The 27,159-nt window shown below is 39.0% G+C and overlaps 1 protein-coding gene across 2 annotated transcripts in view; it reads right to left on the reverse strand.

Moving 5' to 3' along the window:
• LOC142367499 (glutamate receptor ionotropic, kainate 5-like) overlaps positions 1–27,159 on the reverse strand; it is a 242,992-nt gene that overhangs the window by 77,530 nt on the left and 138,303 nt on the right. For both annotated transcript variants that reach the window (XM_075449494.1, XM_075449493.1), the window contains one exon: positions 13,043–13,201. In XM_075449494.1, the coding sequence (XP_075305609.1) occupies positions 13,043–13,151 (109 nt within the window). In that variant the 5' untranslated portion in view covers positions 13,152–13,201. The remainder of the gene's footprint in view (positions 1–13,042; positions 13,202–27,159) is intronic.

Below are 27,159 nucleotides of genomic sequence, written 5' to 3' on the forward strand. Positions count from 1 at the left end.
TTTATTTATTTTTCAACAAAATCGTTGTCTTTATGTTCTCTGTCAAATTAAAGCAATACAATGTAACTTCTCAAAAAGCCCACTCTGGAGCTCCCCCTACAGGCTTGGAGGTAATGTACGGTTCACTGTCGTAAATGCAACAACCTTTCGCTTTCACGTTTCACGTTTGTTGACGAACTGGCGAGGAGTCAGAAGGTGCAAGCTATGTCGACCGAGAAGGTAAGAGTAATCAAATGTACCTGGGAGCGTGAGAGGGGTCTATTTGTTTTTGCGGTAGGTGTGCCAGAAAGCAAGTCGAAGTACTTCCGCTCAGCTCCCGGGCCGGTCCAGCAAAGTTACATAGCGCAGTTTTTCCAACTCAGACCCCCGAAGGGCATAGGAGACAGGCCAATCGTAATATTAAAACTCATTGTAGCCGCACAAATTTTTTCAAGCTGTTATTTTAAGGTAGAAATGTTACATAGTATTGCTTTAAATAGTTTGTATCCATAAAGAAGTGTTCAGGTGCACAAATGGTCTGTTTCAGCTGTGTTTCTCTCTTCTGGTGCTGGAAAATTAAATTGTGTTCCACTCCAACACCCAGAGCTTCAAACCAAAAGTTCGACGGTCATGAGAATAAAAAAGGACTGTTTGAAAGGGTTTCAGTAATTGAAGGACTCCCATCATTATGGGTAACTGCCAGCAGTCAAATGCTGGTTTGGTTTGTTCTGTCATGGATTCTGGGGCCATAATTACCTGCTGTTTTGGAAGGTAACTAAACATCAGGCAATCATCAGGAGGCACTGGTTTTCAAAAGATCTTTGCTGTTGCTGGGTAACAGCCTGAGTAAAAGAATGGAGAGATACTCACATAAATATGTATTATTCTCAATTCACCACTTACAGTGGTGCATGACAATTTGTAACCCCTTTCAATTTTTTTTAATTCAGTTTGAATTTGAACTAAAAAGTCTCACAAGCTGATAAGAATAGCCAACCTAAAAATAGAAAAGACTATTATATTTTACCCAATCATACATATCTGCAAATGGCAAAATTATTCAGAATTTAAAGGTTGAATTAGAGCGTTATCGTTCAACTAGATGACGATCAGTGACACTTCTGTAAAAACCACATGTGTATGGAAGTGGACGATGGCACAGACCAATAAGATTTGGAGGATCTAAGGAAAAGAGTCGGTAGACCGGCTTTGAGCAAATCATGGAATTCCAAGACCAATTTAACCCTCCCAAGGACTAGACAACAAACAAATAGTACTCTGAGAGCAACATGTGAACAGTCCGCAAAGTTGCAAGGATGCAGTAGCAGGATGACACTTGCCAATGATAACGATAATGATAACGATAATGTTCAAATGTCCAAACTGTATGAAAATGGCAGCAGGGCTACAAGGAGAAGGGCACTGCTCTCTGACAAAGAATATCTGCAGTCTGCTAAACGTCACACGGAGAAATGTTTCATTGACAGATGAAAACTGTAGAGCCTTTTAGTTTAAATGAAAAATTTCTGACCTTAATCTAATACAAATTTAAACTTGTAATGTGTTTAATGTTCCATCCACATTCCCTGTTCAGGTTATGGCTGTAAAATGTTTCCAAAGATATATGTGGAGGATGTTCTGACATTCAGAGGGCATGAAATGAAAAGATGAGATATGCAACCTTGTGGTAAAATATTGCTCGTCTGGGTTAGCCAACCAATTTTTCCTGATTTTCTATGACTCAATGTCAGTTTAATTCAGGTCACTTACATTAAACATATATGTGTATATAATATTTATATTGTTGAATGTATGGTTGAAGTATTCATAGCCCAGTGGGGGGTACTCTGTGTGAACTTGTTGATTAAAAACATACAGGCACATATGTGTTTACATGAACAATATCTTAGAAATATTTGTCCTCTGTGTTATCTCATATTCATGGAAACAACCACAAACACATGCAAATATATCCATCACTCCCCGTGAACAACAGTGAAATCACATGGATGCTCTGATTATCAATCACATAAAAGCCGTCTCATCGTTATGTAGAGAAATGACCCAGATTAGATCAGAGACAGTGTCTGTAATTAGAGGAACTTTGGGTTTATGCTGCTGGTCTCCAACAGAGACCGTACAAATGATATACGGTAAACAATGAAGTTCTGTTTACACTTTCTGAGAAATGCAAGGACACTTTATCCTCGCCCACAGTTACAAACACACAGTGAGACCAAGTCGAGCACAAACGCGGTGACTTTAAATGTGGTCAGATTGTTGAATACGTGTCTGTTAGTCAGCACCATCTCAGTAATGTTCCAAAGAGAACGCCATTAGATTTCACACCTGTTGCTGTTTTTGCATCCACTTTATGTCCTGATGTAAAATAGTGGTGCAAATGGTGCATGCAGCATATCAATAAGCAAAGGAGCCTTGGAACAAATACTTCCTCTTTTGGCTAAATTAAATATCAAATCAGGAACATAAATAAAACGGTGGAGAACGTTAATTATTCAGCAGTATCGGTGTCCTTCAGCTGTTGCTAAAAACGGCCATGAATTATTTCAGCCTTTGCTATCGGTCATTCTGAGGGAGGCATTAACTGTTCAAAGTTAGATATCTCTAAACCACAGAGCAGTCGGTGGGTAAAGGGTAGTTTGTCAATGTAGGATTGTTGTAAGATTATTCCTTTGAAAACGAACATTTTTGTCATTTTAGGAGGTAGTCATTTCATGAGTTATGGTGAATTTATTTCAAATGGCAAAGGTATCAATTGTGAGAAAAACAAAATCTGAGTATGCGTTGTTAATGCTTAATGGAGGAAATTGTCTCCCTTTGATTCTGCCTCTACACATGTAACACTCATTGGCTCAAAGGTCAGGACATGACAGGGGAATGATCCCAAAAAGGTAACATTGTAAAATACATTTAACTTTTTCTTTTTAAATGATGGAACAAAAACACATACATTGGAGAGTAACGATTCACCAGAGAAATGATAATTAATATTAATTCCTCATATAAAAGCTGAGCCCCAGAGCTGTTACTGAAAAGTCTGAAGATCTGGGGCTGCTAATTACTTTCATACCACAACTTCAGCCTTTGTCACCATCACGTTTTTTTACAGTATGAAAATATCTCTTTTCCTGAGACACTGGAATTTTTCATCAATTTCATGTTTGATTTAAAACGGCGGCTACCTGGGATGTACATTTTAATTCAACACTAACTTCATGTCACACGCGACATGCCATACTAACTTTTATTTGCTTTTTGCTACTTTTTTGAAGCACTGAAATGAATATCTGCTTCAACAACATCAATTCTAAAAAAAAAAAAAAATTGGGACTTTCCATAAAATAGAACTCAACGATTTTAGAGAATTTACAATGATTTGCAAACTAAACCAACATCTTTTTTTCACAAGAGAACATACAAAACATATTGACCGGTAAAAGTAAGACAATTTATTATTTCAGTGAAAAAACTAATTTGTTTATCTTAAATGTGATGGCTTCAAAAAGTGTCAAAAGTTGAGTCCATTTTCATGTGCTGTTTTCTTGCACAGGGATGTCTCCAGATTATCTGAATCTTCTGATATTATTTTGTTTTGTAGATAGTGTAATAATAAAACAAATAATAAAACGTCTCACTTTTAAAATGTTAAATTTTCTACTTTAAATTAAATGTTGGATTACAAGTTTGTGAATCAGTGTTTTCTGTTTTTATTTACATTTTTGATTCAAGGTTTTTTTTATTGTAGTAATGTTAGGAGTGGGCTTCACGGGGGTGTGGTTTGTGAGAACATGCAAACTCCACCCTCTCTGTGTGGACATGTGATTGACTAGTGACCTGTCTTGCCCAGTGACAGTTGGGGGCTCCAACCCAGCGACCCTGAATTGGTTTAATTGGGTATAGAAAAATGTATGAATGGAATGTTACAAGTTGTATGCTTCCTTAAGAAAGAGTTACATACACTCCAGGAGTTTTAAATTCATCCAGAATTAGGCCTATGTGTGATAAATGGTACATACAATGAAATGGGCTATAAACCATGCTTAATCTACATAAAATAGTAAAATACAAGAAGCAATGTTATTGCACCTGCTCCTGGACCGTACTGTAAGAATCAGTATCCTAAAATGCAATTTTTTTCATTTTCCTCTTAGCTTTAGCATTATAGCATAGTAACAGTTGCTAATAAAGTACAAGTACTTACTTACTTACAACTAATGATTGACAGGAATCTAATATTTTTTTTCTGCAGGTATTTGGTAGTAAACCAAAGTGTCTTATACATAAAATCAGTTAATAATTATTAAAATTTCATCTCGAGCCCAGCATATCCAACAACTAACTATACGGACACATCTCACTGTGGATCAGAATCAAATCATGGTTTTACCTGCAAAACCAACTGACTATTTAGGAAGCTATTTTTCCACCACATCGGATTTCTCCAAGCAAACAAAATTTTAAGTCATAAGAGTTGGAAAAAAAAACAGCCAATATGTCTGTAAAATCATGAACTCACTCCGATACACACTCAGTAATATGAGTGCAAAGTTGTCATGTTTGCCTCTGAAAGAATAATGGCCACCAGAGGATTGCAGCAGTGCCTTGATCCAAGCTACAAGCCACCAGTGCGATTTGTTGTTTTGATTCTCCCTTTTGTCTTGTCTCATTGAATCTGTCGACCTACCTGTGGCCCCTGGAGACCATACTTCCTCTCTCATTTAAAATAATGTCCACTACATGAGCTCAGAGGTGGCATGTGACAAGAGAACAGGTTAGTCAATTTTCAGTGAAAGTACAGTCTCCAGGGCTTGAATAAAATCAGTCTACAGAGCCCCTTTAGACTTGATAAAAGAAGTTTTATTATTGTGTCTCAGGTTAAATCCTGAGCGTGCACTCTGACTTGCTCCATATACTTTTGTTTCATAAATGCAATGTGACGCTTCTATACCAGCAGGCAAGAAGTCGGGACCAAAGGCATTTTGTCACCAGGGTAAAGAGTGAAGTTGAAACAGTGCTATATCATATCAAATTTGAATGGGGCTTGCTTTACTTCTTAGAGGTGGTAAACAGAGCTGTCAGGAGGAGACGCACAGAAAACACAAAGACGAATGAAAATAACAAGAGAATACCGGCAGTTTCCAGGGTTGTGCTTTATTTATTCATTCTTTCTTTGTTTTACTTTCATGACGAGTCTGTTGTCTTTCTGCCTCCATCCTCCAAGTAGCATCCTATTGATTTAGCTCCTTGTCCGTGAAATGTAGTTATGACTGACCATCTAATCCACTGGATATTACATTCTTGATCAACAGCTAACTGATTCCAAATATTTTTACCTATCAATAATTTCAACCAAAATGAAGCTAAAATAGAAATCAGTGTTAAATATCTTCCTTCAGTTTAAAGTACTGTGCAAAGGTTTCAACAACATCTCATTTATTTATATTTTGCGTTGCTGTCAGAAACACACATCATTTGTTCCCATTTTCTTTCAAAAACATATAAAAGAGTTAGAGACACAGTATTGATTCGTGGAAGAGTTATCAGCTGAAGACTTGGTGTATTTTAGCCTCATGTGTAATGTGCCCATAAGATATTTTAGGACACTCTACAGGTGGAGGACAAAAGAAATGTCAAGAAGACCTGACGTTTGAGCTGTGAGATGCATGCAATCCCTGCAGAGGATCCACATACTGTCTAAAGCATCATCAGTAATGGTCTCCATGAAAGAGCGGCTGTCAAGAAGACATTCATTAGAAAGGGAAACAGTCTTATGAATGAAAAAGCTGATGAATACCAAATGATACATTACTGGACTGAAATTAGTGGCAACAGGTCTGCTGGAGAGATGAATCCTCCCCAGAGCCTGGACCTAAAGATTATTTAAGCAGTGTGGGATCATCTTGACAGAGAATGGAACAAAAAGCAGCCAACAGCCAAAGAAGAGCTTTGCAATATCCTTAAAGAAGCCTGGAAAACTATTCCTGAACAATTCAAATATGCCTGTCTAAGAGGATTTCTTCTGTGTTGACGTATAAAGATGGTCACAGTTTAAAGTATCGTCTCTGAAGTTCATTACTGTTGTGCAAATGATGTTTTTTGCCTTGTAAACTGAATTACAGTGACAATTACAACTGAATCGAACCAACATTATTCATTCTAAAAAAATGAAAACTAAGTAAAGAGTGACATATTTGGTATAGACATTTATCATTATGAAACTTCATTTTCTGTAATAAATTTAAGGCCACAAGCAATTTGAAATGTTCATTTTTTTTAAACAAGTAAAGGTTTTGTGAAAGTGTTTCATGTCCTGAAAAAGCCTGTCCCTTGAAAGCAGCTGCTGAAATAGGATGGCTCATTTTGTCTTCAGAGACGACCACTGCTACTAATCCCTTTTTCCATCAACAAACATTGATTTTGTCTTAGTTTTTGCAATTTAATAAAGCCAGAACAAGCAAAAGGCCAAGTTACCCTCACCTTGTGCCTTGTTGTGTTTTTATTCATATCATCCCCAAAGTACAATGCATTAATCAGAAAAAAGCTTCCTCAAAACAATCAAAAAGTTCTTTAATTGATGTATTTTAATATGGAAGATACTGGATCAAGCCTGCTTGTTTCCCTCAAACTTCCCTAATGATTTTCAGTTTCTTGATGGTAAACTGATAATGAGCTGAGAGTCAGAAACACAGATTTCTGCCTGTGCTTTTCACATCACTGTTAAAAACAACGAGAGAACAGCTGCACTCCATAAACCATTAGGCCATAGCTGAGGTGTTTGACCTTTTCTGATTACCTGTCTTGTCTCTTTATGTGTGTGCATGTGTTTGTGTTTGTGTGTGTGTGTGTGCATGTGTTTGTGTTTGTGTGTGTGTGTGTGTGTGTGGTCACAGTGACCCTAAGAATCAGATATTGTAAACAGAGATAGTGTCTTGACAGTGGTGAAGTTCCTTAACAGGACTCTTTATCTGCTGTCTCATCCTTAACCTCCCTTTTTCCGCCTTCCTTCATTGCTGTGAGTGCTGTGGTTTCTGGGAAGAATTTGAGCTCAGCCTCTTTGTTCATTTAGATTCCAACAAATGTCATCTGCAACATCTTGTCATACAAAGATGAAGGCTGAAATTATTGGCAACTGTGATTCCAATTTTAATATTTCACAGCAGTTACAGAAGGTTGCGGAGTGTGTGTGTGTGTGTGTGTGGGGGGGGGGGGGGGGGGGGGGTCTTATTCCTACGAAACTAGCTTTTTGACAAACTGTGTCTCAGTTCCTTTTTAGTATTTGCTAGATTTGCTTGTATGCTTCTGACAGCAAATGAAAACTTAAAACAAATATAGATGGTTTTAACACAGACTTTAAAAAAAAATAAAGTTCTGTGTCAATCAAATATAACAGATTTTGAAAGATAGATAAAAGTATTTAACAATTTTGTAATCTAGAAAGTCTTTTTACTATTCTCGAGTCTTTATTGTGGCACTGCTATAGTCTGAGATATGGGCTAAGCAATTATACAGTATATTATATGACCTGAGAGTGTGTTGCATATTTACCATGTGGTCAGAGGGCTCTCAGTTCAGAGTCAGACACAAGTCCTGATGGCCAGCCTCAAAAGTCCATAGCAATTTGAGCAAAAGCTTTTGAGGCCCAAGGCAACAAGGTATAGATTACTACACCACTTGGCAATCCATTTCGACCTTGTCATGCAGACCCGTCTGTGTAACTGTCTGATGCAGAAGTGCCAAGTTGTAAAAATCCATCATGTCCAGAATCAAAACCCAGGTTTGAGATGTTTTAGACAGTGAAAAAAAATGATTTTCTCCTGGCCCCCTTCTGAGTAGCTTTTAGCTTAGTGCATGCATTAGAAAAGCTTTCTGATTCTCCAAACTAAGAGCATTCTGATTGATGGGATCTAAGGGTAAGAACCTGACTACTTCACACAATCCCACATCAAAAATATATACATAAAAAAACCTTGAAGACTAAGTGAAAGGAAGTATTTGACATAGGAATGTAGGACGAATGGTGGTGAACTGAGATGCTGAACTTTTGTTTTGGAGCCCTGGGCCTGGTCACTGTCCCATTGCTTTGTGTTGTTTTTTTGTTATTTTTTCCAGTTTTCACTCTATTGGTTTTTAGTTTGGTTGATTAAACAAACTAGATTGATTTAGAAAACCTAAACTAGTTTAGGCACCAAGTCAACTTGATTTGGAAAGATTAGGAAACAAGAAAAAAACCTCCAAATGTTACCGAGTGTGTTACAGTTTAACTCAGCGATTCTTGACAAAGCAACAGCATGTCACTGGCCTTGTTGCCCTGCCACACCTGACATCAACCTTTAGACTCTCAGTTTATTTTTTGTGTCTTGTCTCTCTCTGTGTACAACTGATTTGCATCTGCTCCCGCACTTTATGTGTGCCAAGCTAGCAGCAGACCTGAGACAGCAACATGATCTCATGCTGAAACATGAAATATGCATGAATCAAAAGCCTTGTGTCTGTTCTTATGATAAAAATCAAATTGGGAATTTTCCCCATATTTCTGGGGCATTAAAAAGAAAAAAAGTCAAGCCCTGATTTTTTCCTAACCCTCACCACGAGTAGTTTTGATGCCTAAACTTGACTAGGTGCTTTAGATACCTAATATTTACCAAAGTTTGAGTGAAAGCTCAAGTAATTAACAACAAAGCAAAATATAGAACATGTTAGAGAATCATAAGTCTCCTGGATGACCTTGAATCTACATCCATTAGCCACTCCTTTTGTGAGAGTTTCACAAAATGTGATGACAGCATTTTCATATACGGTATATAATCATGTACATGTGCAAATATATCAAAATAAAAGTTGTGTACCAGGACCAACATGACCTCATGGCATGGCAAATAAATACAAAAAAGCATGCAATTTCTGATTGGATTAAGCTGGTATACATAATGGATGGATGCAATTTCTGGCACATTTTAAACTTTTCACAGGTTTTAGCTTGTTAAAATGGTAAACGTATAGGCCAGGTTGTCATCTTTTCACAGTTTATTTTGTGCAATAATAATCATAAAAGCAAAATATGGATCGCAACACACAACATACTTGTGTCATTATCCTGCTAATCATGAAACCGGGCTGCCCAGCACAGGCATCGGTACATTACAGTTTCTCTACATTTCATGAGACTCTATTCAAGGGGGGTATGTGATGTTTGGCTGGGAATCATATTTCCAAAAATGTGAAAACCACTCCTGTTCCTCGTGGCTGTGAGACCAGTGAACGCATGGGCAGGAACTGTGTGGTTTAAATTTGTAAAGAGAGACAGGGTTGTCCTAATGGAAGTAGGAACCATCAAGGTCTCCAAAAAAACAAACAAAAGCAAATAAATCAAAAAATGGAATCAGTGTCTGATAACAATTCATCTCTCTTATTTTGAAGTGTTTTACTGTGAACATGAGATAACTCAACATGAACCATCTGGCTCTCTTTGTGTTACCCGAAACTGCGAAAAAACCCACAACAGTCTTTTTGAGGAAGGACAAGATAAATTGCCTGCTGCCTTGCTCCGGGAGCCTTTAATTATTTAAGAAACACAAATCAAATCTAGAACAAACCCTGGCAGCAGCAGCAGACTTTCTGCTTATTACTCAGACTTAGCAGCATATTCACTTTGATTTTTAGTCTTGTTTCGTGGTGTTTCTGCTCTGCTGTGTTACAGCTCAATGTTCACTGAAACTGGGATATATGAAAGGATGACTTGCACAGCAAACACAATCCATCCTATAGCTCATAATGAAGTCCTGCATCTGAAATTCTTGTTCCTCATTCTCAGTGCTTCAACTAGTAAAAATGTAGGCTAATCTCATCTGCAAGTGGAATCAAGATGCAGCAGCAGACAATACTTTCCTGCTTGAATTAAATTGTGATGTTCCTTTGCCCTCTGGATATGTTTCCCATATAATGAACTGAACACAGTTTCTGCATTTCCATCTGCTATCTGTGAGTGTAGTCATCCTTTGCATTTGCCCAGTCTTCAAATATGCACTTGTATTTTCAATATGCAAAACAGGCGACTCAGCAGGGAGGGGAAAGCAAAAAATAAACATGGCAGGTGTTCCTGTACACAGCCAACGGGTACTTTACCATTTCTAGTAGGAGGAAACAGAAATGATGACTAGTGGGTTTTACATGCGGTCGTTCCGATGAACCTTCGCACTTTCCTCTTAGAGTTTCAACTCTATTTCTAGTTTCTGTTTGTGGCGTCGCCTTTGTCACAGGCTGCAGGTGGGTTCTGCTATAGTGACTGTCCTATCTATACCTGAAGAAGGCAGTTTTTCTCTGGAAAGTTCCAAATTTGAACATACCTTGTTCCAACTACGATGGGAGTTTACATGCATTATTGTGAGTTTCAGTAAATTCTGGTTGACAGATTGTAAGTTTTTGTACAAAATTATAATTTGCTCAGTCTTTGCAAGTTTATTGAAGTAACAGATTGACCTCAAGATCCCTGGAGCTACTAGTGTGGCTAATGCACAGGTTCAGCTCTCATGTCACTTAGGAGGTTGATATCTGTCATTTCCATTCACTTTTAGTTTATGTTTACTTTCTAAATGCAGTGATATCTTCCAAATTCCCAGCTCTGAGCCTGTATGTTGTAGGTTAACTTGTTAACTCTGTATTTTTATTGTTGTCTTCACTGAAAGCCTTGTTTATTATCTCTTATCTGAACAACACATTTTATTGAAAACCTTACTGTTTCGTCTGTCTGTTCAGAAGTTCATCTGTTCATCTGGCATTTATAAAAAGAAGGGTGCTGGGCTGCTCACAGCTGGCCTTTTAACAATTCAATTTTGCAGTGCTTGCTTTGGTTTCATAGATTTGCTTTGGTTCAAGCAAATCTGGGACACAGTCTTAATGCGAGGCTCAATACAAAGCAAAAATGAGTTTGCTACAGGAGTAATAAAAAGGTGTTAGGATTAATTTAATAACGCACAGCAAAAGCACTTTCAAGCCGATTGCATGCAAGGATGATTTTTGTTGTAATAGCTACCTTGTGAAAAATGATCAGTTTTTAAATGAAAAACTGTTTAAGATTTTCTCATTGAGCTAAATGAGGGACATGCAATCTGCTTTTGTCTCTTTATATGAATTTTAAGCCACTGTTATTTGTAGATTAGTGGTATTTGCACCTTTGACTGCAGTAAAATATGAAGTTGTCTTTTTTTTTTTTTAAACTGAAAGGTGTCCACAGCAATGCTGCAGGGATAACCTGCAACCAGATACATAACATTCACATTGGCAGATGAAGTCAGTCAAATATTAGGAGGTTAATGGTCTCAAGCAGTAGGGGCCATTAAACCCCAACATTAAGTGATGAAATGGGTGTAAAATTTCTACGGCATATGTTTGCAGGTGAATGGAAAGAATTCTAATGATTATATACTTGTCCTTTAGTTGCACAGCTGAAATTCAATTTTATTTTTATGGTCAATGAGCTTGACTGATAATATAAATATGTAAAAAGGAAACATTGCGTGAGGTCTGTGATTTTTGTCATGATCCGTGTGTGTTGATGTTTTTTTATGTTTCTTTTCCATTCTGTTGTTTGGGTTTTGTCACTTCCTCGCTTGTTTCCTCAGTCTCTCTTCAGCATAATCATCAGCTCCACTGCCTTCACCTGTGTTCACTTATCCTCAGCTGCACTCATTCACCGATCACGCTGCTCTGTACTTAAACTCCCGGTTTCCTTCACTCTTTGACAGATCCTCACTGTTACCACGTCTCGTGCTCTGCCAAGTTCCTTGTGTTTAGTCCATTCAAATTTTCTCAGCGTTTTGATTTTTTTTCCCTCCATGTTTTAGTTGTATGTATTTCTGGCTTTGCCGCCCCTTTATTTTAAATGAACAGTTTTGTTTAAATTTTACATCCTGGCTCTCGGTCAGTCTCTGCACCTGGGTCCTTCTTCATCGCCTCCACCACCGACACATGACAATTTTAGTGCAAAATACCCAATAGGCCTATTTTTTTTTATGCCTGAAAGACAGAAAAAAATCCCTAAATTCAGTCAGTAACAGCTGCAAACTGCAAGGCCAGAATGAGCAACACTGAGCTTGGAGGATTAGAGGCATTTGGGAGCTGTTAAAAACCAATAAAGTTCTCCATCAGTTGGCAACAATATTTTTACGATGCTTCGGTCAGTAAAAGTAGACCATATTATTTTTCCAATCAATTGATTTAATTTAATTTAGTAATCTACACTCCAGCCTGTAATTATTTACTTCTAGAATTAAATGGGAAAACATTTTTGTAGAAATTTAATATCAAAAAACTTTGATAAATATCAAATACTTAAATGTGTGGTGAAAATGAAAAAAGAGTGAAGGACAATGACTGTTTTATGAATGCCTGGGGGTGGTATCAAATTCCAGTGTTTTGATGGGCAACCCTAGGACTTTTCCTAGGCGTTTGTTACAGTCAAACACAGTGAAAAGGTTGGTGGGGAAACCGTCATCCATTTTCTAAATGCTCATTTGAGTCGTATTTTAGGGCTTTGACAACCAATTTATGTGTTAGGTCAGATTAAAGGATTTGAATTAGAGGAGTGGAACTTTTGCTGCTTCATCCGAGCAACTTCAAATCAAGTGTTTGCAAATTTGCCAATCAACACCAAATCAATTTCTTTCATATTTCCCTGGGGCTATGAGAAGACACAGGCTGAAAATTACCTGTACGACTAACACACGTGTTGCACTGGCGTATATTCAGGCTGTGCCAGACAATCCTTAAACAAACATCAGTCCTTAATGTCATGTTATTCCTCAGTTTTATGTTATTTCATAAATAAAATGACAATAATACTTTAAAATAAACCTCTCTGAATGTATCTCAGGTGAAAATAACTACTATCAATAAGCTTAAACTGTCTTAAATATAAGAATGCTTGCATTGAAGCAACTTGTAGTTCAAATTGATCTAGCTCTGAAGGTTTCATGTTGAAATGACTCGTATGTACTGCAGGCTAACAAAAAAGTCAAGTTGTAGAAATCGAAATCATAGTACTTACCCATCCGGACGGCCGAGAGGGTGTTGGCCTGGCTGAAGGAGAGTGGGTCCATAGTCAGCAGCAGGACGACGACATAAATCGACAGCAGCAGTGCTGGCAGAGCCGGCATCTTCCACTGCTCCTCATGGAGAATGGTCTGCTGGCTGCCTGTACCGCCACCTGTGGGGCAGATGGAGGATCCATTTCTACTTAGACGTACATGATATAGTAAATATGCCTCATAGTTTGCCATACGTCTCATATCATTTCAACAGCACAACCTCGCACATGTTTTTTTTTTTTTTTTTACAGGATAATTTTTTACCAACATAGACTGTAAAAAAAACAAAACAAAAAAAAATGAAAAAAAAAACTACTCTCTACACTCTGACTGTCTATAAACTTAGAAATCGACTCAAGCATGACCTACAACACAGTAGAAAAAAATGTGAGACAAGAGAGGAGAGAGAAAACACAGAGAACAAAAGTGTGAGAGATCAAGAGACTATATCACATGTTCTGAGCTAGAGAGAATGATGAAACAAGCTTAAATCTTCAAAGTAGATTAGAGCAACTGAAGCAAGATTTTTTGCATTTGCAGATTTGTTTTGTGGTTTTTTTGCATGTTAGCATTGAACTTTTCAGATATGTATTGCAGCAAGTGAGCCTGAACGTCTACATGTGACGTGACAGTTTTAATGCCATCATACGACTGCTTGATCTTCTCATCTCTGCCTTTATGTTTGTTTAAACTATGTCCCACACCCCATGGTGTGTTTTTGATTCGTTTGAGCTTATCCTCACCGAGTGTTAATTGCAGTCCTGTCAATGAGGCATCTGATGTAGATTTAAACGAGATTAAGGACAATTCAAAATGTGAAGGGATCAAAACCTAAATATCCAACTGGAAGATGACCTCTGTTATTTAAGCCATAACTGCCACCATTACATGTATCTAACTGTTTTAGTTGAAGCGTCCCTCCAGCAATGAGGTACTTAGACTTGCAAAATTCAGATTGGAAATCTACCTGGGTGCTGTGGGATTAATTTCAGACCTAAATATGATCAAAATTACTCTGAATGCCTAACTTGGATACGATCGTAGTGGTGGACCCAACAAAATCTTCCAACTTTTCCTGAGAGAATTACCATTTGGGCCAGAAACTGATAAGTGACATTACTGCTGCACCAATCTGAGTGCCATCCCTCCATCATAAAATCCAAATCTACATTTGGGTAAAAGAAACATTGTTCAAAATCCACAAGTCCAAACATCAACGTTTGATAAGCGAGCATCTTTAAGTCACAAGTGTTGTCTAATTTGATTGGACATGTCTTTGGTGCTTTAGACGGTGCACTTACGCTGTATCAATAACATTAAATTCAATATACTTTACAGTAAAGGAAACATGCAGAAATATTGACCACAATTTTTTTTTCTCTTTCTTTTTTGTTTTTGCTTTGTCATTAATGCATTAAGAAAAATAGCAATATGCCATAAAACAAGGAGACCACCAAGCATATCTATTATATATAGATTATAAAGAGCTTCACACTCTGCATTTAGATTTTCTTGGGAAAATATTTTTTAATCAGTTTCTTTCCAACAAAAGCTTTGAGGAAAGATGAGTTTTATGGGCTTCCACTGTCTCACTTGAGAGATAATCCATTTCCCCTTTCCCATGAATTACGCATTTTAATCACGATGGCTGCTGTGATGGTGAGTGGAGCTCAGACACCAGCTCTCGAACAAAGAACATCAACAAGGAAAATTTAATTATGCTCAGTAGGCTGCCTGAAAAAGGTCTTGGAAAAAAAAGACATGCCTCTAATTAAAAGCAGTAGCCATCTAATGCATGTAAGCGGTTTACAACCAACTTTACTGTATAAGCAGATGTAAAATAACTCAGAAAGGAGCAGTCACAGAATGACTGAGTGCAAATCTAGCACACCAACACATTTGTCAAATTTGCATACATCCATACTAAAGACTCAGAAAACTACTGAAGATACATCCCAAGTTTCCAAGTCCCAAACTAATATACCCAAAAAACAGACTTGTTAAATTAATACAAAAAAACATGGAAAAGATTTTTACACAATTATGTGGTTTTCTTTCAGCATAAAGTAAGCCTATTGTGTCCACTTAACATATATGTGTGGGGTTGACATAATCTTCACTGAGACAAAATTTAATCTTGATGTATGAAAAAGTATATGGTCTATGTTTTATACCTGCATCAGTCTTGTTGAATGAATGAAAAACAATCTAATTGAAACAACAACTCTATGAGTAAACGGATGTATGCCGGCATGGTGGTTAGGACAACAAGAAAGTTCCTGGTTCACATATCAGCTGGGGCCTGTCTGTGTGGAGATTTTATGTGCTCCCTGTGCACATGTGGGTTCTTTCCAGGTACTCTGGCTTCCTCCCACAATCCAAAAAAATACATGTCAGGTTAATTGGTGACATCTAATTTATTGTAGGAGTTCTCCTGCAACCCTGAACATGTTATGGTGAGTATCAAAATTGGATATGAGCAAACCCCATAAAACCTACTGTATATTGGTTCATTCAACAACTAATTACATTAGTTAGTAAGCACTAATTGCATTGGTTATTGAATGAACCAGGACAATGAGGTCAACCACCCAATTAAATGGAAACCTAAGTAAATAAATTATTAAACGGAGTGTCTATTTGCACCCCTGGTACAAATAGCATTGGCCACACAGCTGAGCTATTCACACCCCGTGACGTAACACCAAAATAAAAGCTGCTGGCTTGCACAAAAAACATGGCGGACATCCGTTTTTTCGTCGTCAGAAAGTGAAGAATACTGCTAGGTTTCGGCACTAATATCTGTTCCAATTAAAAACTAGATGAAAACATTGTGTTTTATTTTCATAATCGATGTTCAGTGAACACATTACAACCGTCAGTTTGTGAGTTTTTAGAAATTTCGCGATCATGACGTTCAGCCATATTGACTATAAAATTACCTGCACACCACAAATGTGTTATAGAATCAACTAGCGTAGTGGTAAGTGATTTGGGTGAAGATGCAGGACTCCCTGGTTCGATTCTTGCCTGATGCATTTTGGCAGTGAGAAGTGATAGTGCGCATACCAACGTCTCTGCAGAGAAGGCGCGCAATTTGAAAAACAATTCATCTCTCAAACGGAAGTTTTGATTGCAACAATTAGCTAGTGCACAAGGGTGTAAATAGCATACATTGCTATAAATAGCATACATTATTCTGAATGTCTATTAGCACCCCTGGTACAATAGCCTTACACTATTCACACCACTGATCTATAAAGAAGGTTCTTTATAGATCTGTGATTCTTCACACCCCGTGAATTACCACCAAAAACACCTTGCACGTGAGCACAAAGGCCATTGCGGACATTGGTTTTTTCTTTATCAGAAAGTGAAGAATTCTGACGGCACTAATATCTTTTTAAATTGAAATATAGATGTCTTTCTTAACTCTTAGCTGAGGACATCTCTGGCCTAATGGATAGCGACTTAATCCTCCATACGGGAGACATAGTCATGTAAAAAATGTCTTATAATAAGTAGATCATAGCTCTGTAAATGAGAATGCATTAAAATTGAATTATGCGATCAATATGCCAGTGTAAATCCACAGGGGTGTAAATAGCATACACTTCTAATTGCACCGGGGTACAAATAGCATACACTTCTATTTGCACCAGACGGGGTATCAATAGAACACATTGCTGAGTGTACCGGGGTACGAATAGCATTCACTGCTATTTGCACCAGGGTACAATCAGCATACAGTGCTAATTGTACCAGGGGTGCAAATAGCCTTACCCTAAATTAAATCAACCTGAATAGAGTATGACCAACCAAAACAATTTAATTTGATATGGAACAGTTTAATGCCAAAAGAAAACCATATAAATGTATTGTTTGTGTGGTAAATGTTGTTCTTTTTTTCCCCATTGAACAAATCATCATTTTATAGGGCCAAATATAAGATTATTTAGCGCTCTGTAGAGTCTATATAACTGTATCAGCAGGGTATATCCCTGCAGAAGGCAGCTACTGATCAGACCAAATGCACTGGTAACTAAATGACAAGCGGTGGCAGACCAGTGGATGACTACTCATTTGAGAATTTATTTAACTGTCTTCTAATTAGGTTATTATTATGCAAAAGCTAACTGGATTAGTTGATGGGCTCGCTTGTCCCCTTTTCTGTTTAGAGGTAGACCGTGGGGTATTCTGCTGCCACCTTCTGTTGACTTTATTGTTACTGCAGTCTGTATTTCTCTCTTGCAAGAAAAAAAAAAGATGTAAATTTGATGACTTTTGAGCTTTTTGGTAATGTGAACATTATAATAAAACTGTGTTCTCTCAGAAAGACTAACATTCGCACTTCATATTGTAAACTAAATTTTTTGAGTAAATATTCATATTCATAAGGCCCCGAAACAAAAAGGCAACTTAATAGCTATGCATCAGAGAAAATGTTATATATGATACTGTAATTCTAGGTTACAATTACTGTATATTTCTTTGGCTATTAAACATAGATATTTTAAATCAATCAATCAATCTCACGTGGCCTTAAATTCAATTTAATTAAAAATCAAAGGAAAGTTATAGACTACTATGTGATGTGGTAAAATGGGCTAATTCAACACTAAGTCAAAAAATATAGTTATATAATTTCATTTGGAACTCCTATGAGGATCATGCATGTCTTTTTCAAGAGGGACCGTGTAGCATTTGATTAGTTTATGGTCGGAGCTACAGACTGCAATAACAACAAAGTCAACAGTAGGTGGCCACAGTGAATCACAGCTGTTCAGTGGCAAAGAAGAGAAGCTAGTGCAGCAGCCGATCCTATAAGCTTCAGCATAGTAATAAACAAAACAGCACTATTAAGTTGGTTGTCAGACTTGGCATGATAGTTTACAGCCTAGAAATGGTGATGATCATTTTCTCCAAGCTAATGCACAGCTGAAACGGTGTCTAATGCAGTGGGTTACAACCTAACTTTACAAGATGTTAACGTTACAGGATGCTATGCATGATCCTCTCTCCTAAGGTCAATTGAGAATCACCAATTAACCAAACATGTTCTGTTTTTGGAAAGTGAAGAGCATGGATGGGGAGAGCAAGCAAATTCTACACACAAAGGCCCAACTAAGGCCAGAAACCTTCTTGCTGTGAGGCAACAGTGCTGCTAATCATCACACAACAATGCAGGCCAATAGAAGAAGTCATAAAAGCTAGTAGACAATATGAGATGGATAAACAAGATAGCAAGAAAATGGGATGGAGGAAAAAAAATCTAAAAGGGTAACTGTTCCAGAAAAAGGAAGAGAAGGAAAAAGTGACAAATGAAAAAGCAAACAGAGAATATGAGGGTGATCAGAGTGACAGAAAATAGGCCAGTCAGAGATTCGATAGTGAGCCGAGACAGGAAATGAGAAATGGCTGCGGGCTGAAATAAACAAATAATGATAACAATTAATTAGGATCGTTCCTGCAGGAAGTGCTATCATGTTAGCAGGCAAACAGAGCCAGCGGGACCCTGCTGATACAAACTGCCACCACAGTTCACTGCAGCATCTCTATTAGCTGTTTTCAGTCTCATCTCATTTTACATTGGAGGCATTTAGCTGACATACATTCACAGCAACTAACAGCAAGTGCAGCAAAGCAGGAGGCTTTCAAACCTTGTTTCATTAACTTCACAAGTGAAGCTGGTTTGGTCATAGCAGCGGCATCACAGACCAAACATGTTGTGACAGTTTTCAAAAGTATTTCATAAAAAAAACAATACAACAAAATAGGGGTGCGCGATCTGACGATATAAAATCGTGACTGGCGAGGAAGAGTGGAGAATCGCAGGCGATCTACCAAATTAGAGAAACCGCATAGATCGCCTTTGCCAAGCGCAGCGCAATTTTTTTATTTTTTTTTTTTAACTCTTTCGGTGCAATTGACGTCTATAGACGTCAATTTAAAAAAAAACGTTCACTGCCAAAGACGTCTATAGACGTCAATTGCGTTTTTTAACGGAGCGGGCTGGGGGACAATCTAGCGGAGTTTGTCACTAAATCTTAGGCTTGTAAACACTAAACAGAGAATATACTGGCAAAATTACCCGCTAGGTGGCAGCAGTGCCACTTTGCACAAAAAAAGAAAAAGCGTGTTTTCTCCGTTTTTTGGGTCAAACAGCTGATTTTGGTGAAACCAACCAATGTTCTACTGTCTATTACTAAAAGACTGAAAATGGTAGAAACAAACTTTTTTTTCCTGATCAAAGAAGAGAGTCTACTCTTTCTTTTGGTAATTTCGGTGTGTACATAGTCATAAGACACACTTTTCTGTGGGTCTTGGAAAATCAGTCAAAATACTGAAAAACACTTGGCAGTATGGGTGGCTCCGAACTGAAAATGGCTGGCAGCCAATGAGTTAATGCTGGTTCCCGCCGATGCGGCAGCCGATGAGCTGGTGAAGAAGAGGAAATCCACCTCTGTAATTTGGAATTGGTTCGGGTTTTCTTCTACCCTAAATCACTGCTGCTGGTCCACATCAGGAATGGGAACAGCAGCAGCGGCACCATCCACAGCACATCCACAGCACATCCATAGCGGCGCAGCGTTGCTCATCTGTTGCTAAATGGCATCATGAGGTGGAGTCAAGTCGTCATCAGTGGTTCGTTTTTCTATTTCCGGTTGCTTCACTCTCACTGTGTCAGATGTCATCAATTAGATCATTATTTTTCATCTTGAATTGGGTTACAGTTGAATTACAATGTGTTGATTGCCAAATTCTTTCTTTTACTCCTTAGCTCTTCTGTGGTTCAGCATGTCGACTTAACTCTACTGTAATTGGTCTTTTTTTTTTTTTTGGATGGAAGATCGTGATAAAAAATCGAAATCGTGATTTTTATGCAAAAAAATCGTGATACAACATTTTTTCCATATCGCCCACCCCTACAACAAAATTCTGGGGTGCCAGTCAGGTATCCCTCCTGACAAATAGGATCATTTAATTGCAATACTTTTCGTATATTATACGGCCACATAAGGAGCGAACACACAAAGGTGTCGACCTTTAACTCTTTCGGTGCCATTGACGTCTATAGACGTCAATTTAAAAAAAAACGTTCACTGCCAAAGACGTCTATAGACGTCAGTTGCGTTTTTTAACGGAGCGGGCTGGGGGACAATCTAGCGGAGTTCGTCACTAAATCTTAGGCTTGTAAACACTAAACAGAGAATATACTGGCAAAATTACCCGCTAGGTGGCAGCAGTGCCACTATGCATACAAAAAAAAAAGAGCTCATTTTTTGGGTCAAACAGCTGTTTTTGGTGAAACCAACCTATGTTCTACTGTCTATTACTAAAAGACTGAAAATGGTAGAAACAAACTTTTTTTCCTGATCAAAGAAGAGAGTCTACTCTTTCTTTTGGTAATTTCGGTGTGTACATAGTCATAAGACACACTTTTCTGTGGGTCTTGGAAAATCAGTCAAAATACTGAAAAACACTTGGCAGTATGGGTGGCTCTGAACTGAAAATGGCTGGCAGCCAATGAGTTAATTGGATAAATGACAAACAAACAACAACAAAAAATGAACAATCAAGTCCTTAGAGAGGAAAAAAAAAAGTCTTTACGTGTCTCCTCAAAGGAGGTACAGGCTCTTGCACAACTCTCTTCCGCTCCACAGCAAGAGAGTGTAGAATTCAGATGATAGGTATGGAAATACGAGATGGTTCCTCCGTTTCTGTGCGGAGTTTCAGTGTTTAGGGATTGAACAGCCTCAGCGCTGTGCCAAAAATAAGAGTTTTTATCTGGAATGTCCGCTTGTGACAGTAAGTATGTTTGTCCGCCTCGCGCGTCAAAAGTAAACTGCCATTTAAAAAGAAAAATGAGGCGTCAACTTAAACACGGACCACTCAGGTGAGTACACAACCATGCTTGGGGCGTGTTCGTAATGGCAATAAAAATAAGAAAACAACAAGAGAAATGAAAACTGGGCAACATAGCTCCAGAACTGAGCGGGTTGTCACATACCCCTACCCAGGCTCCGCCCTCACAGTGACGCAACACCTTCGGCTCTGCTGCACTACCTCAGGCAAATTGCTTGTTCAGGTTGATTCGAGTTCCCCCTGGCAGGGGAAGCTCCACCCACTTTGTCGGGAAGCAATCAACTTTGAGCAGCGCCAACGGCCCAGGGTAGAGGCGTGTTCAAGGTAGTGACGTGGTTGAACTGCGACTCAACCCATGGATTGTACACGGAAGCGCTTCATTCAATATCAACATGGAGCAGCGTCAAACTTTTGACACTGCTGTAGATGCTGTAATGAAAGTGTTCGACGGGAGATTCAAGTTAAAAATCGAGCAAAGAACAGCCCTTGAATCATTTCTTGACAGGAAAGACGTTTTCGCCTTGCTCCCTACTGGCTTTGGTAAGAGTTTAATCTACCAGTTAGCCCCGCTGGTAGCTAAAGCTCTTCTTCCTGTTACTCAACCAGTTCCCGTCGCGTTACATACGTCAGAGGAAAGAGTGGTGTGATTGGCTTAAGCTTAGGCACAGCCTTTTCTGGCCTCAACCAGTAGCAACCCGAGGGAGGCGGGTTGACCAGGCCATTTCGAATCGTATTCGTTATTGTCTTGGTCAGACCAGAATCTCGAAGAGATTTGAAAGTCGATGTTAATCAGGCTAACATACCCCCCCCCCCCCTTGAGAATTTCCGAACTAGTAAGGGAAAACTAATTTTATTCGCCTTAATTGTTGGTCACTTTTTCAAGTAGAGGTTGTATTTACAAAGCTAAATATAGGTTAGAAATAGATTTATTTTTCCAATCGTTCAGAAGTAGTGAACCCAGGAAAATCTTCTTCATCACTTTCTTCATTGATTATTTCCAGGATTCTTTGGCGCTGTGCTTTGTCCACTTCTTCGGCTGTGGGGTAACACGGTTTCATCTGTGAAATATGAACCACACGAAGCTCTTCACCAGTGTCTTCCAACACTATTTCATAATTTACAGGGCCAGTCTTCCTGATAATGCGATAGGGTCCCTTCCATCGTGGCGCAAGTTTGGCAGTAAATGATTTGTCTGCTTTAGACAGGGGGTGAGAGCGTATCCATACTCTATCTTTTTCCAAAAAGCTGCCATCTCTTCTTCGACGATCGTAGTTTTGATTTGATTTGTTGATTTGTTGATTTTTCTGATTAACATCCGCAAACTGACGAAGTTCAACGATCTGTTTTGCAGTGGTGTAGATGGAAGTGTCAGGATCACATAGAGTTGGATGGAGTTCTGCATCCAAAGGTCCTTTAAGAACGCGTCCTAGATTTAACTCAGCAGGGGTCACGCCTGTAGATTCATGAACTGCTGAGTTCAGAGCGAATTGAAATTCTGGTAAGTATTTATCCCAATTTTTATGTTTGTCACTGACATAGGAAAAAATCATAACTTTGATGTTACAATTGACTCTTTCCGTCAGGTTGGTTTGTGGATGGTATGCAGTTTTCTTCGGTGTGAGATTCCATTTTTTGCAGGTTTCATTAAAAATGGAGGAAACGAATTGTGGACCCTGGTCAGAAAGTATGTATTGTGGTACACCCCATCGTGTCAATATTTCTTTGATCAAGTAATGAGAGACTGTTTCTGCAGAAGCTTTGCGGAGGGGAAACATTTCGACCCACCGGGAGAAATAATCTATAAAAACTAGGAGGTAGATGTTGCCACTGCTACTCCGTGGAAAAGGTCCCATGAGATCCACACCTAACAATTCCCATGGTAGACTCACTTCTGTTTGTTGTAATTTTCCAGGAGGTTTCCTGACTTCAGATTTATATAGTTGACAGATTTGGCAGTTCCTCACGTAGTCTCGAACATCAATGCTCATCCTTGGCCAATACACCAAGGCTTGCAAACGTTTGTAGGTTTTATAACGCCCGAAGTGTCCAGATAGGGGGTCATCATGATGTGGATGCAACAACTGCTGACGTAGTGCAGGGGGTACATAAACCTGATAGAGGGTTTTATGTGGTAACATGACAACTCTGTAGATTTTGTCTTCTATAATGGTATACTGAACGGCTGGTGATTCTTGTAATGGCCCTTTTTCTGTGATTTCTTGGTACAGATCTTGTGCAAATGGATCTTCTTGCTGGGCTTTCCAGATATTTTCATCTGAAATTTGTAGTTGACGAGAGGTGTCTCGCCTGCACAGGTAAGTGGAGAATGGTTAGAAGTGTCAATCGGGGCTCGTGACAGAGCATCTGGAACTGTGTTATACTTTCCTTTTCGATATTCTACACTAAAAGAGAATTCCTGTAGTCGAAGGGCCCATCTAATCAAACGAGTACTAGGTTTTTGAGTTTTAAACACCCAGACCAAAGACGACTGATCTGTTACAACTGTGAAATGTCGTCCTTCCAGGTAACATCTCCATTTTTCAATGGCCCATACCACAGCAAGACCTTCTTGTTCAGTTGCAGAATAATTTCTTTCCGCGGTGTTAAGAGTCCGGCTGGAGAAAGCGATGATCTGCTCTGAGCCCAGCCCAGTTGGTTGAGTTAACACAGCGCCCAACCCCACATCACTGGCATCTGTGTAAACAATGAAGGGTAACTTCAAGTCTGGATGACCAAGGATAGGTGGTGAAGTCAGATGTTTTTTCAGAGTTTCGAATGAGGTTTGACATGATGGTGTCCAAATGAATTTTGCCCCTTTCCGCTTCAAAGCGTTCAGAGGGTCTGCTAAGGCTGAGAAATCAGGCACAAAACGGTGGTACCAACCAGCCATGCCTAGAAATCTCTGAAGTTGTTTGAGATTCTGTGGGATAGGAAATTCTTGAACAGCCTTAACTTTGTCTGGGTCCACTGCAATTCCATTTGCAGAAACAACATGTCCTAGAAATTTTAAGGTTAGTTTCACAAAGTTTATCCAGGACTGTTTGGATGTCTATACTGTGTTGTTCATAAGTGGGAGAGTAAATGATAATATCATCCAGATATACCAAACAGCTTTTTCCACGGAGCTCACCTAACACCAATTCCATCAACCTTTGGAAGGTGGCGGGTGCATTTTTTAATCCAAAAGGCATGACTTTGAACTGAAAAAGCCCATGGGGACACACAAAAGCAGTTTTTTCCCGGCTTTCTCTGTCCATGCGGACTTGCCAGTAGTTGCTATTTAAATCTAGAGTGGTAAAAACCACGGCTCCAGAAAGGGATTCTAAGATTTCCTGAAGGTTTGGTAATGGATATGCATCTGTGTGGGTGTTTGAATTAAGTTTCCTGTAGTCGACACAAAAACGATGTTTGGGGTCATTTTTTTCGGGCACCAAAACAACTGGAGCAGCATATGGAGATGTGGATGGTTCAACGATGTCCTTCTCCAACATTTCACTTATATGTTCGTTAATGAGCTGTAGTTTAGCAGGTGAAACTCGATATGGTTTCTGTTTGATCGGCACATCGTGCGAAAGGTAAATCTGGTGGGTGAGTACATTTGTACATCCTAGTCTGGTGGTACATGCGTCTGAATTTTTACGCAGTTGGCACAACAGTGACTGCTTTCCAAAATTATCCAAATGTGCATAGTTGACTGCCTTTTGGAAAAACTCTTCATTTGTCCCCAGTGTAGCCAGATCGGCAGGAGCAATCGCTGAGAAAAAAGCAAGCTGTTGATGAATTTCATTAGACCATGATGCAAATTCATGTGGAAAATTGTATTGTTGTTTTCTGTTGACTTTGAACCAATAACGTTTTCCAGAAACATCAAGTTGTAGACCAGAAAGGGAAATGAAATCAAGGCCAACAACTGCAGGGAAGGTGAGGTGTTGAGCAGACAGGATAACACAAGGTAGGTTTATGGACTGACTTTATAATGTAATGGTAATTTCACTCCATCCCAAAGGTTGTCGTCCTTCTCCATCTGCTAAATATAAAGGTCCTCTTGTCCAGGGTTTGATTACTCCATTCAGTTCATTCCAAACTTTCTCATTTATCAGGGTATAAGAGGAACCTGTGTCCAAAATTGCAGGGCGTTTGCTGAAGAAATGGGCGTAGAGCAGAGTTCACTGGTAAATCTGGTGTTAGTGAGAGAACCAAGCATTGCTGGGCCTGAAGCTGATGGGGTGTGTGATAGACTGCTCGTCGGGTGAGGAGAGTTTGAAGATGAGGGGGGCCTATTGGTTTCAGCCCGTGGACAGGTTGCAGGTGAATGATTGTCTTTACAACGCCAACAGAATGGTTGAGATGGACGATTGTGATTCTGGTTGTAATTTATTTGTCTTGGCCGTACTGTGTTGTCGTGGTGAGGAGGAGGTCTATGTTCAACAGATCTAGGTGTTAATTTTGCTTGTTTCTTGTGTTCATACTGTCGTTGATTGTCTCGATCTCTCTCCAGCTGCTGTCCCAGACGAACAAGCGCATCCACAGTTGTTACCCTGCTACTCCTCAGCTGGCTGGCCAACGTGGGATTTATGTTTTTCAATATTAATTTGACAATATCCTCTTCTTCCATCTGTGGTTTCCAGCATCTGCATAAAGATTGATACATGTATATGAAATCTCTGATGCTTTCATTTTCTCCTTGAACTCTGGTCCTTATTTGTTCTGCTAACTCATCTTCATAATCCTCAGAGAGAAAAGCGGTCTGAAACTGCCTTTGAAAATCAGCCCAGGTATGTACGCGGTGTCTGGCTACATCCCACCAATCTCTGGCTGTGCCATGCAACACGTTCCTTAATGTAGCCATAAGTTCCTCATCTGTTAATGAGTTCAACGCCAAATAATCCTCACACCGCTCCAAATACTGTAGAGGATCAGAGGGATCTTCTAATTTTCCAAATGTTGGAAACAACAATTTTACAGGATTTTTCTCATTTAATAACTCAGTTTGGTGGTGTTTTAGTCTCCAACCAAAAGTAGCTTTTATTTGCGAGAGTAAGTATTCCAACTGTGCATCCATGCGTTCATATTGTGAATGTCCATGAACGTGAAGTAACTCTTCCACTCTTTTCGTTGTTGTGTCTCCCATATTGCCCATTTCCCGCATAACACTGACTTTTAAATTTTCCATAGCCGTTTTTAACTCTTTTACTGAAGTATCAGTTACAGTCTGTGTTCTACGTTGAGCGAAGGGAACTGGCTGTGGTGCTAAGGGAGGATCCAACATAACATCTGGACCAGTTAATTCCATGTCCAGGAGAGAATATGCTGTGGAGCGTATCGGGGAGCATAACACCGTTGGGGGAGAGGAACTAATTAAAGGGTGCTCAATTATATTCGCCTGTGTGCTCATTTTTTTAATTATTTTTTTTCTATATATTTGTCATCCAACACAAAAACCTAAGTCCCATCTGGGGTGCCCATTTTTTATGGGACAGTTTTCAAAAGTATTTCATAAAAAAAAAAAACAATACAAGAAAATTCTGGGGTGCCAGTCAGGTATCCCTCCTGACAAATAGCATCATTTAATTGCAATACTTTTCGCATATTATACGGCCACATAAGGAGCGAACACACAAAGGTGTCGACCTTTAATTGGTTAAATGACAAACAAACAACAACAAAAAAAAATGAACAATCAAGTCCTTAGAGAGGAAAAAAAAAAGTCTTTACGTGTCTCCTCAAAGGAGGTACAGGCTCTTGCACAACTCTCTTCCACTCCACAGCAAGAGAGTGTAGAATTCAGATGATAGGTATGGAAATACGAGATGGTTCCTCCGTTTCTGTGCGGAGTTTCAGTGTTGAGGGATTGAACAGCCTCAGCGCTGTGCCAAAAAATAAGAGTTTTTATCTGGAATGTCCGCTTGTGACAGTAAGTATGTTTGTCCGCCTCGCGCGTCAAAAGTAAACTGCCATTCAAAAAGAAAAATGAGGCGTCAACTTAAACACGGACCTCTCAGGTGAGTATACGACCATGCTTGGGGCGTGTTCGTAATGGCAATAAAAAAAAGAAAACAACAAGAGAAACGAAAACTGGGCAACATAGCTCCAGAACTGAGCGGGTTGTCACAATGTCGTGGAGGATACATGAGATAATGGAAGAAGTCTCAATGATGTTTTATACAGTATGTGGAATAAGACAATGACGAAGCATACCACTGTGTGCCTA

This window comes from Odontesthes bonariensis, chromosome 18, assembly GCF_027942865.1.
Source record: "Odontesthes bonariensis isolate fOdoBon6 chromosome 18, fOdoBon6.hap1, whole genome shotgun sequence".
In the NCBI taxonomy this organism is placed as follows: Eukaryota; Metazoa; Chordata; class Actinopteri; order Atheriniformes; family Atherinopsidae; genus Odontesthes; species Odontesthes bonariensis.